Genomic DNA, 19,427 nt, shown 5'->3' on the forward strand with positions numbered 1-19,427 from the left:
CAGACGTGAATAAATGTAAAATTAATGTTATTATGATTACATTATGATTAATGCAGCAGCTTAAAAATGACCAAAAAATGCAACTAAGGAAATCTTTGTCATTGAGACTCTCGTGATCATTTATTAAACTGGGAGTAGGAAGCCCTGTAGCAGCATACAGAAGAATTCTCACTTATCACTGTCTCGCTGTGGTGTCCAGACTGTCACTGCAGGCAGTAGCAGCCAGGAGAAGAAGGAGGATAAGATATCGGACGGGGATGCGAATGGGCCAGCGGGGGAGCCTGAGAAGAGCCACTCCAACAGCAGCACGCTGTCGGATCGGCGGCCCAGTGATTCCAGTTTGTGTAGCATTGAGGAGGAGCACCGCTATGTCTATGACATGGTGCACGCCATCCTGCTGTCCACCCGGGACAACGTGAATTTTGTCAACGAGGTCTTCCACCAGGTACAGTGTGGTCACCAATAAATATTTCTTCATTTGATGTTGTGAAAATGAATGTCACTGTATGTCTTCATATAGGTTCATCGTTATAATGCTGACTGGATGGCAACACTGTGATAACATGTACTATGTTGCCCTCTGCTGGCCGTTTGTTCACATAACGTGAAAATCCATCCTGCAACCAGGCCACACTTCAAAACGATTCAAAACCCTGAATAAGTTCAAGCTTCTCCCTCTAAAGGCTTTCCTGCTGCCGTCCTGCGAGGCGTCAGCTACCAGGAAGGTGATCAAAGTGTACAGGAAGTGGATTCTGCAGGACAAGCCCGGCTTCATGACCGAGCCGGAGAAAACAACACAGGAAGATGAAGTGGATGACAGCTCTGAACAGATTCTCAACACTGAGACAAACAACATGCATGTACAGGTGAAAGGAAAACAAATATATATATATATACACTTATACTAGTTTTAGATTACGAAAAAGATCTGGTAGTGTCGTAGAGAATTTTAAAGGTTTTTACAGACATTTTAGTAGAGCACATGAAGAAACCTAAGTCAGATGTTACTACTAAATGCAAAATACAATAGCAAGTGATCTAATTGGTTAGCCAATCAGCAGTAGTAAAACCGTACCACCTTATTTGATCGAAGTAAGAATAGACATATTGCAAATTGCAGAAGAACAAAACTGAGTGGGCTGTTAACTATATATAAAAAAACAACCAATCAATATTTATTGTAGATACAATTGTTTGAGGAACCTGAGAACCACCTGTATCACAAAAGGTCCAAACAAAGCTTTAGGTGCCTCCATTTATTAGAGTTGTTACAATCCATGTATTAGCGAAAACCAAAGAGCTGATATATACAATTTTACACCATGGAATCTTTTTTCTCAACAAACTTCGGGGCTCGTTTCTGTATAGCATCTACATCAGTATCTTAGCTTATGTTTCCACCTGACTGTCCTACCTTATCTTCTACAAGGCGGAGATTCACGGTCACAGACGGTCATCGAGCTGGGGGAGGACGTACTCCTTCAGCAGCGCCATCAGTCGGGGCTTCCTCACTGAGCAGCAGAACAGGGACGTCAAGGCTGGCATCCAGCCTACACTACAGGTCTGTCTCTGTGTGCAGGGCTGTGTTTGTATCCTGAGAGCACAGCATGTAGTGATTATAATTAGCAATTGTCAACTACATGTTCTATTTGTTTTATCGTGTGCTCACCCTTCATGCTCTCATGCGTGTAGGTGTTCCTGACCAACTCGTCCAACGTGTTCCTGTTGGAGCCGTGCCAGGATGTTCCCAAACTCTTGGAAAACCAGGTTGAGGTGTGCAAGGGTGTTCTTAGCATCTACCGTCACATGATCATGGAGCACACGATGAATACACAGACATGGTCAGTGAGATATTCAAATATACATGGAAGACTTTTTTTATGAACGAGTTATTTCCTCAAGACTCTGTCATGATATTCCATTTGATTTAATTGTCTTTGTTGTGCAGGGAGCAGATGTTGCAGGTACTACTGAGGATCACTGAGGCGGTGATGAAGAGGCCACAGGAAAACCAAAGAAAAGACAGTTTTGCTGAAAGTCTAGCGTCAATACTCTTTAGGGTATGTCTGCATGTGCTTTGTTTTACATTCAGTCACATACAGGGTATTTTAATCATATCTATACATATTATAATACACTGTAATTTCAGATTATTGAATGTATGTATTTTCCTTTTTGAGCAACACTTTTTTCTCGGGAACCCACTGCTTATTTACTGTATTTGTTTGTGTTTCTGTTTATACTAACTCATCTTGCATTCAGACCATCATCGTGGCGTGGGTGCGAGCCAACCTGTGCGTATTTATCTCCCGGGAGCTATGGGACGAGCTGCTGGCAGTGCTGTCCTCTCTTACCTGCTGGGAGGAGCTGGTGACAGAGTGGGCCAGCATCATGGACTCGCTGACGGCTGTGCTGGCACGCACCGTCTACGGCCTGGACATGGGCAGCCTGCCTCTGGACAAACTCAGTGAACAGAAGGAGAAAAAGCAGAGAGGCCGTGGTGAGGGGGGGGAGAAGTGGATGGATAGAATTTGGGAGAAAACATGTTCAACAGTTTGAAAGCTCATTCTGGTTACCTTACCAGTTTCTAAATTTGACTTTATGATAGTTGGATGTATTTGTTTGTTTTACTTAAACTTTAAAAACTGATCACTGAGTCAGTGTTTGAAAACAATAAAAACATGAAAAAGAGGAAATTAATTAGAAGTTGTAAGTGTCACAAAGCTGTTATTCAGAATAACATTAATGAAGTGTAACCAAAACCTATATTTGGTGCACTTCTTTACCGGATTCAATTTGATCCTTGATTCATTGATTCATTCTGTCATTAATCATTAAACTAGAATGACACTTAGTAGAACACACGGATTATTGTGGTCCTGTAGTTTTTGTGTGTAATCCTGCTAAAAAAGAGACAAACACATGTAAACATAACTTCTGTGGTGGAGGTAGAATTTTCGAATATGAATTTTTTTCTAGTTTTCTAGTAAATTACGTGGGATTTTTTTGAGCTGTGACATATTAACTGCCCAACTCCCTTCCAGCTCATGCTTATGCTAGTTATATAACCACACTACATTCTAGATGATGTTGAAAATGTTTTTTGAAAGTGAAAAATACCAAGTTATTATAATGTGGGTGTTGGTTAAATTTGATAGTGCTAAATCCAAATATACATTATATGGAAGATATACACCCAGTACTCAACATATATTGTTCTTTGCACGTCAGGAGTGATCCATGACTCCCAGAAGGGCGCAGTAGTGGCGCGCTCCTTCTCACTGAGCTGGAGGAACCAGGGGGAGCAGGGCGGGCCTGCGGTTCAAGAGCCCATGAGGATTCGCTCTGCCACCACGTCAGGAGCTCCTGGCGTGGAGAATGCCCGAAACAACGTCCGTCAGAAAGCCTCTGGTAGGTACTTGTAACACTATTGATAACAGTATTGTTGCGTTGGGTTGTATATTACTAATCCATCAAAGCAGGCAGAAGTAAAATACAAAGGGGTTGCTTTTATATAATCTTCAAGATGCATATACTATTCTGTGTCCACGCTATACTAATCTTCCGGCTTTGTGTGGGCTTACAACACAAAACATCAGACCACAGGGTTTATCAAACGTATTACAGTGTGTGAAAGCCTTCAGACACGTCCATGTGTGCACAAGCCCAGGTGTCGTTGAAAGGCCCAACACCGGGGACAAAGAGACCAGCAGATGGCCCCCATTGTTTCCTTCATATGTCACTGGCCAACGTCAACATGTTTCCATGTCAGTTTGATTCCTCCGCGGCATGTCACCGGCCCGCTTTGGACACTTATTGTCCTTAGCTCACTGCAGAGCCTGCAGACAGCCCTTATCTGATGGGAACGTGGCAGGCTGATTATAAGTTGAGCTGGAAAGCAGTAACTAGCTTCGGTGCTTGTTCTGGTTGTCTTAATTTTGTCTCGACAGAATCTTAATGCAGAGGATAAAAGACAGAGACGATCCCTTTTTCTTTTCCTACCCCTTCCGCCTCTCCAATTACCACCAACGTCCTGAAATGACGAGCTTGTTGAGTGAGGAGGAGATGTATTTGTGCCTGAAGGATGAAGCCTTAGAGGGGATTTTGTGTGTCTCTCTCACACACACACACACACACACACACACACACACACACACACACACACACACACACACACACACATGCACTGACACATCTATTATGTGTCTCACGTGCATGTTTTTGCACCTTTTCTGTTACTCTGTTTATATGCATCCGCTTGTAAGCAAAGACGGACATTAAACACTAGGCCTTCAAATTCCCTTCCCTTTCTTTGGCCTAATTGGATTTCACCCACATTGATCTTCAAAGGGCCGACAGCCCTCCTCCTCACTCCTCAAGAGAAGGCCCACACATCAATTGCATGGCAGTTTTTGATAGTTTCATTAAGAGTGTAATTAATGCTCATTAATATGCATAAATGGGAAGCAGTGCAGGCTGTAGCAGAGACGATGTATCTCTCTCTCTCACTAAAGGGCATAATTAAAGCGAGCTGAAAGCAGAGAATAGAACTGCCCTTTTCCATTGCTCTCTTTGAGATTAACCCTGAAGTGCCATCCAGACACAATGACAATGCCTCCGCATTGACAACTGTGAAAACTTGGTTGTACTTATTCATGCAAATACAAACTAATATTGTTCTGAGATCTTGTCTTGATAATTGAGAAAAGGCTGGTATTGAACCAACTCTGGGGTAATAATGAAAATAATAATAATAATCTTCAACTGTACCTTGGCCTCAGCAGGGGTTTCAGCCTTTTAATCATAAGAACGTTAAAAGCCGAACCTGAGGGTGCACTGGGGTTAAAGGTAAATGTTACTGGCTATTGACCTATAGAATTTGTTAAACATAAACACAAACATCAAACAAATATTGTTGACATGGATCCCTAGATGATTGGTAACTAAACTGCACACAAGTTTTACAGTTAAAAAATCAACTTCGTCCTTTCTGGTGAACAAACTCCATAATGGTGATCTAGTCTCTAAAGCCCAACTTTGACATTTCTGTATTGAAATTTATTTTTCTTTTCGGGCACCAATCACCAATTCAATATTTGCAATAAGCTAATCTTGGCTGATATCATACCTCACTATTTATCTTTTTTATTTATTTATTTTAATTATGAATGTGTCTCATAAATATAGCTTATAAGACAGTGCTATCAAGTTTTGATTTCAGCTGGCAAATGTCCTAAATTTCATAAATCATTTTCAAGTATGTCAATTAATGTTATTTGCAAAAGTTAATCATCTGATTATCTATTGGTTAGATTTTTTTTATACCCTAAAAATAATAATTCATATTTCAAAAAGTGTCAGTATGAAATAAATTTATGTTGCTTCAATCTGAGCTTGGCATCAATTTCTTCTCTCCCTGTTGTAAATCTTCTCCGGGATTGTTTTTTAAATGACATTATAGTTGTAATTTTCTTGTGGAATTTCTCTTTAAAATCAGATTTCACTGATGTATTGATGTATTGATGTCATTACATGGCTCTTCAGTGCTTGATTTACTCTGCTCTCCTGCTCATAAATGTATTTATCAATGGAAGCAGCTTTGTAGCATTCTGTACCTTTAGCTGTCACTGAACTCTCTCTTCTCCTTTTTACCTCTTTTCTATTTCCACTGTCTCTCCCTTTTTTTCCTCTTTTCTCTTCCCCTGATGGAAGCTAAGCGAAGCCAGTCCATCAGCAACTGTGTTCATCTATGCGAGGCTATTCCCACTACTAAAAGTGTTCCTATGCTGCTCCACACTGTGAGCTCTTTCTTGCCTGGTATCTCTTCTGGTAACTCTGCTTGTTCTCACAGACTCTCAGGTAAAGTGCATTGTGAGAGCTGCATGTGTGTCTGTGTGTCTGTGTGTGTGTCTCCCCATTCACCTGTCACTGTCTGTCATTATTTGCCAGTTTGTCTGTCTGTCTGTTGTGACTGTATTTAGAGCGGTGGGTAAATGTTTTACAGCAACTTACAACTGTCTTGTGAGTTGAACATATTTTAAAATGTAACTGTGTCTAGGGGCCGTCCTGGTTTGTGTGGAAATACAGTTTACATGTCTGCATCACCACTGCATGTGTGCATGCCCCAGATTCTCCCTAATATCTTCATGAATGCATCAAATCTGTTCATCTGTACAGTGACTGCCAATCCATGTTACGATTTCAGCTTTTGTATTCGTAGTCCTGTGGCACTGGTTTATCCGTGTGTCCTTTTTTGTCCTGATCCAGATGTGGAGGAATGTCAGCTGTCAGAATGTGGGGGGGAGGAGGAGCTGGGAGGCAGGGAAAGCCCTCTGCCACGTAGCAGCAGCACCTCCGACATCACCCAGCAGCTGTCTGAAACTCTACCAGGTGAATCATCTGTAGAGAAATGACACCCTCTGCCAATCAGCAGGCCAGTATTAAGATGATTTATCTAAACTCCATTTGATCAATTAGGTAACAGTGAAAAGGGAAAAGTAGTTTGCCAGTTGAGTTGCCAGTTTATTAATAACACTATTTTGATTAGATGCAATCCAATAAAATAGCAATAAAGATATAATGATAAGAAAAAGAATATCTACATCTTTTTCATAAGGGTGACGAGAGACCGTTTTTTAATAGAGCAAAATTATATGTATCAAACATCACATTGCATTTACTTTGACAGAAATTGCGTTTGTGATATGAGTCACAATTTTTTGTTGCCATGGAATTTTACGCATTTCATTGTAATGAAAAATAAAGGATGGTGATTAGATTTATCCTCAAAAAATTATTCTTACTTTAAGGTGACTTTTAGGTTGTCAAAAATTGTTTATTATTCTCTCTAATTTTTAATTTATCTGTTATGGTGCTTTATATGACATTCATCGATCAATAGAAAAAAATAATTGAGCTTGGTCCAGCCTTTAAGGCGAAGTGTCCTATGTAACACAAAGGTCTTAGCTAGTTTCTTACTGAGGCAGTAAGTCATTTTCCCATCCAGGACCCATGTAGTTTAAATAGGAAATGCACTTGCACCCATCTGAGCGCACATGGCCATGCTGGTCTTAAAATTAGATGTGGTCATTCTTGGCATTCTACATTCTTTTACTTTTGACCAACACAGTGCTTCCTTTTTATTTTAAGGGTGCAATCTGAAGTAACATGTGACAGCAGGCATACGCTGCTTGTTACACACACAGATGGTCATGAAGTGAAACAGTTTCTTAACCAGAAATATTTTACGACCTGGAATATCTCCCCTTATAATGGCAATCGACTAATGTGCACCTGGCGTTTAAAGGGAATGCAGATAGCCCTCTGATTGGTTTATTTGGGGGGGCATGCTATGCCCCCCCAAAAAAACCATGACTAATAAAGAACTTGCCTTGTGTCTGGCAGAGCATCTTCTTTATCAAGTGGCAAAAGTGGATTTCAACAGTTTCTGAATGGATTTGCGCCGTATGCTTAGATCATTAGAATAGAGCCCTAATTTGTATCCGTTGTCCCTGGAGTGATGTTAAAAATGAAACCTTAAAAAATAATTGTTGCCTGTCCATACTTTTAAAGATGTAAAGGCTAGAAATTAATTGTTATTTAGGATGATTTGAATATGTTCTCTCTGCGTATTAACATCTCCTGTTGCATTTCAGCCCAGAAGAGAGAGTACTCCCCGACTTCCTGTGGCTCAGATAGCAGGACGTCTGAGGGCAGAAGAGAAAGCAGTGAGCCACCAATGGTGAAAAGAATCATCTTCTACAAGAGTATTATGTAAAATGAATGAAAAAAGATATATAATCTCATTTGTACATATTTCTGTGTTCCTAGATCCTCATCCGACAGAGCAGCAGTACGGCTGAGACAGAGTACAACGCTGAGGGACAGACTAACTACACAATGCCCAAGCTCAGAGAGAAAAGTTAGAGATTACATCAACAATTATGTCTTAAAAATCAATCCTTGGGATATCTGTGTAACTGTGTGGGCTGTTAATATTTGAAGTAAATCAGTTAAATCAAACATATCAATCAAAGCCCACTGTTGTGACTTAGTTTTCCTCACACAGCCATTTTATTCTCTGTATTAACCTTTTGTCTCCTTTATCCATTTCATTCACTCACCCTCCCTAGGTGAGAGTATAAGCAGCGAGACGTCCAACGGCTACCTCAATGAAGCCGAGGTTACCTGGCAGGCCTTCGACGAGGAGGCTGACACTCAGTCCACACAGTCCGCCCACATGGATGTGACGACTGACCCCCAGAGCCAGGGGAGTCTGCTGCTCAGCCACAATGAGGCTCTGGCAGGTAATGAAACAAAGCAGCGAAACCAGATTTTTCTTCCCTGTATTTGATCCTGATGTGAGTATATAATAATGTGCATGCTGAATAAGATCTTCAGACTCCTTTCAGGGTGCAAAAGGCTGGCCAAGTTCATTTGGTTTTCAGTGGCAGGTAAATGATTTTATCCATTCGAGGACAGATTGCCATCTTTAGAAAAGCGCTGCATTTCACAGTGCACGCCTATCTACACGTTAAGCACAGTGAAAAATGAGTTGATAGGGTTCAGGTTGACCCGAGGTGTGTCCCATCCATCTGAGGTTGTGTTACCTCCAAATAACCCTCAAAGTGACTCGGTAAGGAATCTCCTCCTGCTTGTCAGTGTGTGCTTCAGTGCTTCTTTCAGACATTTCATTTTTTAAAGCTGCTGAATTTTGTGGAAGTGACATGTGGTACAGAGATTGATTAAAACCCAACTGTAATGTTTATGTTGGTAGTTTTCGATATTCTTATTTGAAAAACTACAGGTTTGAGTTTACCCCCTCTCTCTCCTACATCATTACTGATTCCTGCCAATTTATCCCTCTGCCCCTCACACCCTTGTATGTGACCTTTTGTTTGTGTTGTCCCACACTGTGACCATCATGGAGTCGTCACTCCTCCTTTGTCCCTGTACTCCTTTCCTCAAAACCCGATTTTACCCCTTCTCCCTTGTCGTTTTTTTTAGGTCCTGAGTGTGCCCTCCCTCCCCACTCCGCACCCCCGTCCTACCACCACCACAACCACTACCACTACCCTCAGAACCCCCCCGCCTCACCAGCCCTGCTGGTGCACACAGAGTGCCCTCGGGACTGCCCTCTGGAAGACACCATGCATCAGTCTGTCTTACACATGCCACACCACTTGGGTACTGCTCCCTAGCTGCTACTCATCACATAGACTATATAGTCCTCATTTACCATTGATTTTCCATGTTCCATATATTTTCTTCAGCATAACCTTTTCTTCCTTTTCCATATTTTCTTTTTTCCATTCTCCCATTTTGCAGATCACAGTCACTTAATTAAGTATATTGAATTACTTTTTCCCTTGGAATTATTCATGAATTCCTTCAAATTTTAGTGTAAATGTTCTGCTGGAAGAGCAAAAACCACAAAGTGTTCTGCTTCATACACTTTCCATTTATGTGTGTCCTCCTCAGGCCTTCACTCCCTGTCCTCCCCATCTTTCTTCTTCCCACTAGGTGGCACTGTCCTCCTACAAAGTCTTTTGGGCTGATGCATGTGACTTTTGCCTGTTTCCCAAAAGTGTTTCAGTGCTTTAACAAAGATTGTAGTACTGGGATGCATTTGGGAAAAGAGAAATATGGATTTGGTCAACAACTGCTCTGACAAAAACAGTATGGCTCTGAGATTTAATTAATAATTTATGTGTTGCAAACAAGTCTAAAAATGTTAAATGCTTTTATAAAAGGTTCTGCATTTGTTGACTGAATCCTATATCCACAATAAAATGAAATTGCTTCACTTTGTATTAGGTTGTGGCAGCTACACATATGGGTTTTACAGAACAATTTATTTTGCAACTCAAACCACCTCAACACTCTCTCCGACCATGCAGACAGCAGCGAGTGTCTGGCTGATGACGTCAGCATCATCGCTGGTGGGACCCTGACTGGTTGGCATGCTGATTCCGCCTTCGTCCTTTGGAGGAGGATATTGGGCATCCTGGGAGATGTCAACAGTATCCGCTGCCCAAAAATCCACGCCAAGGTCTTCTCATATCTCTATGAGCTCTGGCACAAGCTGGCCAAGGTAATGTGGAGAGGAAATCACCAACATATGAAGCAATTAATCTCAGTTCAAGTTAAACTACTTACCCTTAAAAAGATGCTGTTGCCATCGTCAGAGGCCTCCATGAAAAGTCTAATAATCATACATTTTATTTGTAAAGCACTTTTAACAATGTTCAAAGACACAGGATTCTCCAAAAAACAGAAAGGGAATACATGTCATACTCACACCATACACTTGATAATCAATCCTGTATTTCCTTGTACGCAAAGGTTGTGTTCACTGACTGAAGTTAAATGTGTTCTTACAGATCCGGGACAACCTTGGCATCAGTGTGGACAACCAGTCTTCTCCCCCCAACCTGCCTTCATCCCTCCTCTGCGAATGCTTGCCTCATGGCTCTTCAGGGTATGAGCAGCAGTAACAGACACTGTCCCAAAGACAAAGGAAATAGCGATATCTAATCCTCACATTCCAGCAAAAAAAAAAAATAAATACAACTATAATAACACTCAGTAGAGGGCATTCCTCCACCAACAGTCAACAATAAGAGTTCCCACATCAAACCGCATTTGAATTATGTTTTCTAATTATAGTTATTTCATCAGTCTCCCAAAATACATCTGTGAATTTATCTCAATTAACGAAAATGTGGGTAAACCTCTTGAAATGTAAGCGTGAAAGAAATTGCTGGATCTGCCCCCTGAATCCTCATTGTTTGCACTAGTTTCCAAGGGTGAATTTTCAGGTGTAAAAGAATAGACAAAATATATTAACATCCAGAAGTTGTTGAACATGTCAAAAATTTCAATTCTTCGTAATAAAACCAACCTTTGCATCTCTCTCTCCTCCACAGGCCACCATGCTACCTGCAGAATACAAGGCAGGCAAGCTGCAGGCCTACAAGCTGATCTGTGAGATGATGACCAGGCACCAGGATGTGCTCCCCAACAGTGATTTCTTGGTGCACCTCTACTACATCATACACAAGGGCTTCTCCAGCGACGACCAGGTACAGACAGCAGGTGGCACCTCAGTAACGTATCCTGTTGTTCTTTTGTTCAGCACTAGATGGCGCACCAGTCAAACGCACTCTACACCTGTACACAGGCCATTTATGAAAACTGGAAAACGGATATTTGTAGTTGCTAATTTGCTATTCATTTTTGTACTATGTGATGTGTTGTGTTATTATGACTCACGCAACGACTTGATTTATCACTAAGTATCTATACCCAATCAGAGGTATTTTGGGACTCAACTCAGGGTCATGTAGTTGTGCCGCAGTTCTTGATTATTGAAGCTCGGTTTTGAAAACTGGCTGCCAATCAGTGGTGATGAAGAATTCTTCATTGTTTTGGCATCTTCCACCTCCTCTAGCCACACCTTTCCTCATATTTAAATCTGGCCTTGCTCCATTCCTTTCAGACGGAGCTGAGTGGAGATGAATGGAGTACCCCAAAACAAAGGACATGGATGAAAGTGTGTGTGTGCGTGTTCGTGCATGTGTGTGTGTGCCCCCTGATTGGGTTTCTATTGCACCTTGGCAGTGCGACAAGCTTGTTAGAATGTTTTCCATGTCGTTAAATAATGTTTGGAGCCCCTGCCGAGTATACGTGATTAATTAAGGATTGACGTCTGTCGCGCTCCGTTAGACTGACATGTCGGCCAGGGGCCCAGAGTGGGCTGGGCTGGCCTGCCTGTGTGTGTTTGAGAGTGAGTGCGAGTGCGTGTGTGTGCATGAGGGTGTGTGAAGGAGCGGGAGGGGAGGCTGGGGAACGTAGTGTAGAGTAAAGCAATGAGGGGGGCACACCGAGGGACGTAGCAACATTCTCCAGCTTTTGTTGTGGCTCTGTATAATGCGTCAGGGGGCCAGAGCCAGGCTGGCCACTGAAGCATGCTCAAATTGGCCGGAGAAAAGAGTCCTCACGCCACACAATGGAGGACAGCCGCACGCCTGCTTAACATAAGAAAGTGGCTCTTACTACACCCCTCCTCCTTCCTCTCTGCCTTCACCCGCAACCCCCACCTCCAAAAAGGAAAAAAACATACACTTTTTCAAATGCCTCATATTCCTTAAATCTCTTTTTTTATACACTATTTTTCCAATCATCTTACATAATTAAAGTTGTCATTGACTGGTCTGCAAATTATATAATGTGATATAATTTTGTGGGGGGTTTAGCTTTGGTTGTTTTCCTCCCCAGCATAAAATGAGGGGGGTATATTGATCAATATGTCCATCTATCCCTCTGCCTATAATAATTTCTTTGAAAATCCATTCAAATTATTTTTCCATGAAACTTCCCAGTTATATTGTTCTTTTATAGGTAAGTGGTGTCTTTTGAAATTTTGGGTTTGCCATGGGGGATATTTAATCTCCGAACAAATCTTCTGAAATTAATTATTTTCCGTATATTTGTATCCCAAAATACTCTAAGCTTACAGGTTTGGGTTCTGTACTTGGTAATCCCATTCGATATCCTCACCATTATAATCAACTCAGCTCCAAAGCAAATGACAGAATTCTCCTTCCAACTGACAGAGTGCCAAGGTCAGGGCTTTTGTCCTGATTGTTTGTCATTCTCTGGTCACTGGTCTCATGAAGGCATGGACATAACACAATAGCAGTAATCTATCTAATAGGTCCACATTCTGGACTTCAGAGGTCAACAGCAAATTTTGTGAAGTATAAACACACATAGCTTTAATTGCACCTTTATTTTGCGTCTGTTAAAGAGTGCATCAGTCGTGCATTTACACATATAACTGTTAATCTTGCAAACAGCATTTAAGGTGGGGTTGGTAATTTGTGTCTGAATCTTTAATCTCTGAAAAGCTTTAAGTGCGAGGTACAGGTTTGTCAACACCTGTTCGACCGATCTACCTGCTTCTTGACCTACTTTGTGTTGGCACCGTAAAAAGAGAGCCAGATTAAAATGTGACAGATGACCCCGGAGCCACAAACATGCTGCTGATTAAACCTTTGCACCCTTATAGTTATGCACCTTCCTAACAGCTTGTGAGGGGAAACCCCCCTTTTTTTCACAGTGACAGTGACCTTCAGTAAATTCAGTGTGGAGTGACATAAAGCCAACGTGAACCCTGTCACCCCACGGGCCGTCAGGTGGAGATTAGGCCAAATGAAAAGGCCTGAGGTGGCTCTGTTCAGAGTTGAGTTAATGCAACTTTTGTTGACGTGGGGACCATGCTGCTGCCGCCACATGCAGAGCTGAATACCCATTTCTATACACACACTCACGCACACACATACACTAGGGAAAAAAACCACTTTGCATTCTACATTTGATTTCTCTAAAATGCCCTTTTCAGGCAATCATGCAACAGTTTTGTACATGCTAATTACCTCTGACTGCACCGCGCATTATGCTTCAGAGGTCAATTACCAGCAAAATGAGGGTAAAATGGGCCCTCAATCCTAAAGCTCTCCCCACCAATTTTCCTCATGCGGTGCGTCCTGTTGGTTAGACTTCCTGTTTATTGCCTCTTGCGTGTTTATTCTGCTTCTCTTTTGTTCACCTGAATTCCCAATTTACCAAAGCCTCTGGGGAGTAATGTCACAGATAGACGGGGGGTACTGTGCGAGTGTGCGACCAAGAGAGAAAAACGTATGCTTGCGTGTTTGCTAAGGTGCCCTTTCAGTTCAGCCAGAAACAGGCTGATGTTTGAACTGTCCGATTTACACAGGTTTATGGCCAAGAAGGCAGGTGTTTCGAGCCTGGACCTTGCCTTTGTACACAAATATGCACACGTATGTCTCCGATAAGAGAGAGATCAATCTCTCTGCCTGGCCGAATGATGAATTCTCATACCTTTATGTGTGTGTATGGGTTTGTTTGTAAAATTAACCTCTTTGCTGCAGCATTACTATCTAAATATAGAATGGAAAAGCTGTTAAAAGCCTTTTACGCTCTCGCCTAGCATGGTATTACAGTGTACATACTTGAGCAGTTTGTGCGAAGCCCTCTGCAGTACAGCATATGTCAATGTTGAAAGAGCACCCATCTGCCACTGAGCCTCCTGTACCTCGGCGAAACAATACCTCGTCTCTGGCTTTAATTACAGGTTTGCTCGTGTGTGTATTTACATGTGACTCATGAAAGTTGAGGTCTTTTGTTCTCCCTCTTATCCATCTGCTGCCTCTCTCGCTCTCGCTCTCTCCCCTGTCTTTCTTCCCCGCTCCGTTTATTTTCTGTACTTTGGTGACATGTAATGTTGAGTGCCTCACCCTCCTCAACACACTTAACATACTCAGCTTACCTGTTGTTGGAAAAAAAGCTTTCTCCCTGCCATGTCTCTCACATGTTGGTCCTTTAATGTTTTATTTCTCTTCCTACTCTCCCATACTTAAATGCAAAAATCCCATGTAGCCATAAAGGTACTGGAGAATTGCTAAGATATTCAGTTTTTGAGAATGGTAGGTGTTGGTTTACTCCTTTTATCAAGTTAAGTCAAACAGTAAACCTTAATGGCTTGTGTGTCTGTGTGTGTTTGTCACCAGGATGTTTTGAACACCATCATCTGCTCCTGCTCCCCTCGATTCTTTTACCTCGGCCTACCGGGCTTCACCATGCTAATTGGAGATTTCATCACTGCTGCCGCCTGCGTTCTCAGCTCCGTTTCCCCAGAGGTACCAACACACTCTTTACACTTACACTTAATAAGTGAATCAAACTGTCCACTCTAAAAAGTAGTTAAAGCATTTGTTGTGCAATTTTTTGAGTGTGGGAAATCTTTTCTAGTTGTCTAATCTGTACGAAGACTTGAAAGAAAATGTAAAGTGTTTTTGTTTTTTATGATTGTTCCTCCATATTTGTTAACTAGATATGTACAATTTAAATATTGGAATCCAGTGCAGCCGTAAAGAAAAGTGGTTTGCAGAGTAAACAAATGGCTTTGATTATTCAGGCAGGTAAATGTTTCATTAAATATGTTAATTTTTAATAAAACTCTTAGTTTTGTTTAATTAGCAGTGGAAATCAACATGATTGGAGTTATTATGGTCTTGAAATGCAGCGGGAACAGCTATAAAAATGTAAACAGGTGATTGTTTTTTTTTAATGTTGTACTTATTTGGAACAACTAGGAGAGATCATGCTGACAGTCCAATAAGAACCACTGTTTTAACACACAGTTAAAACCTAAACATAGGCAGATTAATGTTGACTGTCTATAGGTATTTTAACAAAAATTACTTCAAGTACATTTCTATATGTTTTGGTTGCCAGATAATTCCATATCTCCCAGCATAGATTCATTATCTATATAGCAACTCATCAGCTGCAACAACATGTACAATCTGGTCTGAGTCGCATCCATCGTGCATTTAATTAATCATTTTGTTGTCCCCCGCCTTCCATATGTCAAGAGATTCTGCATTTGCAGAATCATGAATAAAGAAAAAATGAATTCCCGCTGGATCTTTCCAATCCTTTTTCCCTGGACGGCGTGCTTTCTGTTTCCTGGAGGTGGGTTGTTTTCATGCAGCTTTAGGGAATTACTGATCGCATGTTTTCTTTTTTCTTCTCTCATTTCTACCAGGCTCCAAGGATGGAGGCTCAAACAGTCCTGGGCTCTCTGGTGTGTTTCCCCAACCTGTACCTGCAGATTCCTGTGCTGCAACATGTGCCTGGCTCTGAAGAAATCCTTGTAGGCAATGAGGATATCAAGGTAAAGGTTGCCATGTGCTGGGCTGCCGTGCTGCATACTGCATTGTTACAGAGTCTAAACATATGTTACACTAAGACATTTTGTATCACTCTTACAGAGATGGAAATTATCACAGTTATCAGTATTACCATGGTATTGACAAGATGTGCTGAAAATGAAAATGTAATTTCACCAAGTTTGATATTTAAATAATTTATGGATAATCCCCCAAAAATTATCCAGCACCACATAACACCATATTAAATGTGCAAAATTAACATTGAAGATGTTTATCTTGCTAAAGAATCTTTTTGTTTTACAATGAAAATATCCAATAATGCAGGTTGAAATGAAACTTCAAAGAAGTTAATTAAATGTGCATATAAAAATAACACAACTAATCTGAGCAAAGTATCAGTATGTAAGAACATTACAATCATATTTAAACAAATCCAGTGACAGATGTTGATGACAAAAAAATCTGTTTTTTAAAAACCATGCAATTTCCTGCCATTGGATGCTAGCAGTTGCTAACAATGGCCAGAGCACTAGCACCTTATGCTACTACCGTGCCAACCAAATCACCACGGTAATGATGGTAATTAAAGATTGAAACAGTACAACTAACCTCCAGGAACTTAACCACCGTGTACCATGATACCGCAAACTATTTCATCCCTAGTTCCATTGATGGTTTTGATCACGTTGTCTTTGTCATTTTAGGATTACCTGGTCAACATCCTGCTGGAAACAGCAACAAAGGAACACTGTGAAGGGGCCAGGTACGATATAGCAATATCGGGTTGTTCTTATTTGTGTACCAAAAAACACTTAAATTTAGATCAACGCTGCCTCTGTCGTTCAGGTGCATCGCTGTGTGCAGTCTGGGCCTGTGGGTGTGTGAAGAGCTGACGCAAAAGAACATCCACCAGCAAGTTAAAGACGCCATCAACGTCTTGGCAGTAACACTAAAGGTCAGTGACCGTCTGAGGCAAGGAAGCTTCCATCATATAATGTACAGTTTGATACCTCATGTGTACAGTAGAATAGGAACAGGTTTTATAATACTTGCATCATGGGTTGTGTTGACCATCTTTAAATAATAGAGTTAGCAATGCTGGATGTTATCAGTCTTTTGTTTGTTTCACCATCGAGAGCCCCACAGTGTTTGGCTACAACAAAAATGATAGCTGATTGCATGAAAGGACTGCAAAACAATGTCTACTTTGCAGAATAAAACTTATTCCGTGATGTTGCTCGTGGGTATATTTTGGAAGAGCCCTCTTTTCTCCCTGAGTGAAGAGATGCAGAGAACCAGTGGCGAAAACCAGTGTTTTATCTTTTTCTCATGGGAAAGGGTTTGGGGCGGTGGCGTAATTTCCAGGCGGCTTGCTCTCAGTAGATGTGGGCCAATTTAAGCAGCTACATCTCCCAGCTTCCTGCTCGAGCAGCACCCCCCTTTCTCTAATGGAGCAGTAATCACTCCCCTGTACAACTTGACACACAGACACAGCCAGCTCCAAAATAGAGGGTATATGCTGGGTGGGGGATCTAGGGGGAAGAGTGGCACTGAGAGTCTCTTTTCTAAAAGCAGGTGCTGAACTCTCAGGGCCCCTTTTTGTGTTTGGCCATTTCTGCACTCCCCACATTGTCTGCCCTTGTTACATGTTGAGAGGCATTCAGCTGGAAGAAATGGAAAATTCTATTTCCCCACAAAGAATTTCAAATCACTGAAGAAATCAACATTTGAAAGAAAATTGTCACTACCTCAATTCTTTACTCCGATGAGTCTGAAGAAAATGAGCCATGGTTTGAAGTGGAAATGAAATTATGCTGATTATCTACACAGTAAGTGAAAAGCTAAATTTAAAGCAAATTACCCAGAATTTCATCACAGTCTACGCTTAAACTTTTCCTCCCCATCTCGACCAGCAATTTCCCTCTCGCTTTTTAGGATTTAGGCATTACGGTGACCTAAATTCACGGGGGGAAAAATTTCGAATAAAAGATCCTCCCAAATTACTCTTGTTACTCCCGTGCATGTGTGAAAGATAAAGGTAATTACTTTGATTTCTGGGAATTAAGAATAATAAATTGTCTGTTTCGTGAACACATCACACAAGTCAAGGCACTTTGTATTCATGTCATTTGTGTCCACTTTGGAACTTGCTTGTTGATTTGTCCTGGCTGCCAGCATCCACATAAGTCATTAATTTTTTTTCATTTGTTTCAGTGGGGAGTCAGCATTACAAACATACCTCAGTATTTGCATCAAGTTTATACATATTGTTACATTTGTCTTTAATTAATTTGTATCTAAATTTGTTAATTAACTGATAATTGATCACCATTGAGCCTTTTGAGCGTATTAAAGTTTCAAGGTTCCAGTTTCTGTTTAGACCTTTTGTATCTGAGCTGACAGATTGTTCCCAGTGCAAGAGGCTCCAATAGTATTTTATTTTGTGCAAATTTATGCAGTTACCAAGTTGGAGACAAGCATATCATGTATATTTTTCATGCTTTGTTATGATATGTTGCACTTGTTTATGGGTTGTGTATAGTATGGGTATAAATGGTTGGCCTACAAGCAGAGATGTGGTTTCATTGAAATCAACAGATCAAAAATGAATAGATTTTCTTCTTAGGTTGGTTGTTTGATTTTGGAATTGGCAAGAACGGATCTCAATAACTATAAGGCCACTCAGAGAGCGCATACCTCTCACCATGTTAAAGAATGTGATTTAAACATATCTGGGTTTGGGTTCTTCCCATAGACTGTATTTAAACATGGACAACACATCTCCATATCCACTATACAGAAATGAAGCCAAAATATCCCAGATACGGACATGGCAATCTTGCAGTTATGGCATTATTTGGAGCGTGGTAGTGAGGGCTCGCTAATACACACACTCGACCATTCACGAGTCAGTCTCAGTTGTAAATCATTTTAAATTAAGTCTAAACTCACCAGAAAAATTAGCACTTTTGAAAACTACCTCATATAAGAGGAACCATCTTTGAGAAAAATGTATTTGACTTATACTTTGACTTTATATTTTGGCCAATATCCCATCAACTAACATGGAGGCTGGGTTTATGATCTATTATGCAGCCAGCCACCGGGGGGTGATCAAGATGCTTTGGCTTCACTTTTGGGGAACTGTCGTCCATCTTTATACACGCATCGTTTTTGGGTAATCCTGTTGACAGACAAAAACACAGCCAATCAAAACCTAATCTCTTTGACTGAGGTAAAAATCCCATTATTAGTGAAACTAGCAAGAAAGCAATGATTGTGGCCAGTGATCACAAGTGTGAGTTATGGTAATCTTCCCTCAGTCTGCGATCATAACAGGATTTCCAGTTGACTGTTGTTTTCCCAGCGAAAATGCTCCTCCTCAAAAATGTTAATATATAATAGAAAAAAATGGTTCAATTTTTTTTGAAGTTCCAAGCCGTGGCTGCTTACTTACTGTTCAAGGAGCCTATTCCTCTGCACTGTTAACCAGTCCACGTCCTGTTTTCTTGTTTGTTGGTCCAGTTTGGGAACAAGGCCGTGGCTCAGGTAGCCTGCGACGTGTTTCACCTGCTCATTTCTCACTGGGAACAACTCAAGAGGTTTGAGTCCACTCTGCCGAAGAAAATCATTGAGGTAACCTTCGCTCAATCACACCTGCACACA

The 19,427-nt window shown here is 41.1% G+C and overlaps 1 protein-coding gene across 1 annotated transcript in view; it reads left to right on the plus strand.

Moving 5' to 3' along the window:
- The window catches only part of ralgapa2 (Ral GTPase activating protein catalytic subunit alpha 2), a 93,028-nt gene that overhangs the window by 32,185 nt on the left and 41,416 nt on the right, over nt 1–19,427 (plus strand). Inside the window, 22 exon segments of the mRNA XM_047341590.1 lie at nt 200–445; nt 684–866; nt 1,430–1,561; nt 1,693–1,841; nt 1,949–2,060; nt 2,263–2,500; nt 3,232–3,411; nt 5,713–5,859; nt 6,268–6,390; nt 7,656–7,741; nt 7,831–7,921; nt 8,133–8,306; nt 9,007–9,186; nt 9,900–10,093; nt 10,383–10,428; nt 10,431–10,480; nt 10,929–11,084; nt 14,595–14,723; nt 15,635–15,763; nt 16,466–16,524; nt 16,608–16,716; nt 19,287–19,397. Coding sequence (XP_047197546.1) covers nt 200–445; nt 684–866; nt 1,430–1,561; nt 1,693–1,841; nt 1,949–2,060; nt 2,263–2,500; nt 3,232–3,411; nt 5,713–5,859; nt 6,268–6,390; nt 7,656–7,741; nt 7,831–7,921; nt 8,133–8,306; nt 9,007–9,186; nt 9,900–10,093; nt 10,383–10,428; nt 10,431–10,480; nt 10,929–11,084; nt 14,595–14,723; nt 15,635–15,763; nt 16,466–16,524; nt 16,608–16,716; nt 19,287–19,397 — 3,024 coding nt within the window.

The sequence above is a fragment of the Hippoglossus stenolepis genome, chromosome 10 (assembly GCF_022539355.2).
Source record: "Hippoglossus stenolepis isolate QCI-W04-F060 chromosome 10, HSTE1.2, whole genome shotgun sequence".
In the NCBI taxonomy this organism is placed as follows: Eukaryota; Metazoa; Chordata; class Actinopteri; order Pleuronectiformes; family Pleuronectidae; genus Hippoglossus; species Hippoglossus stenolepis.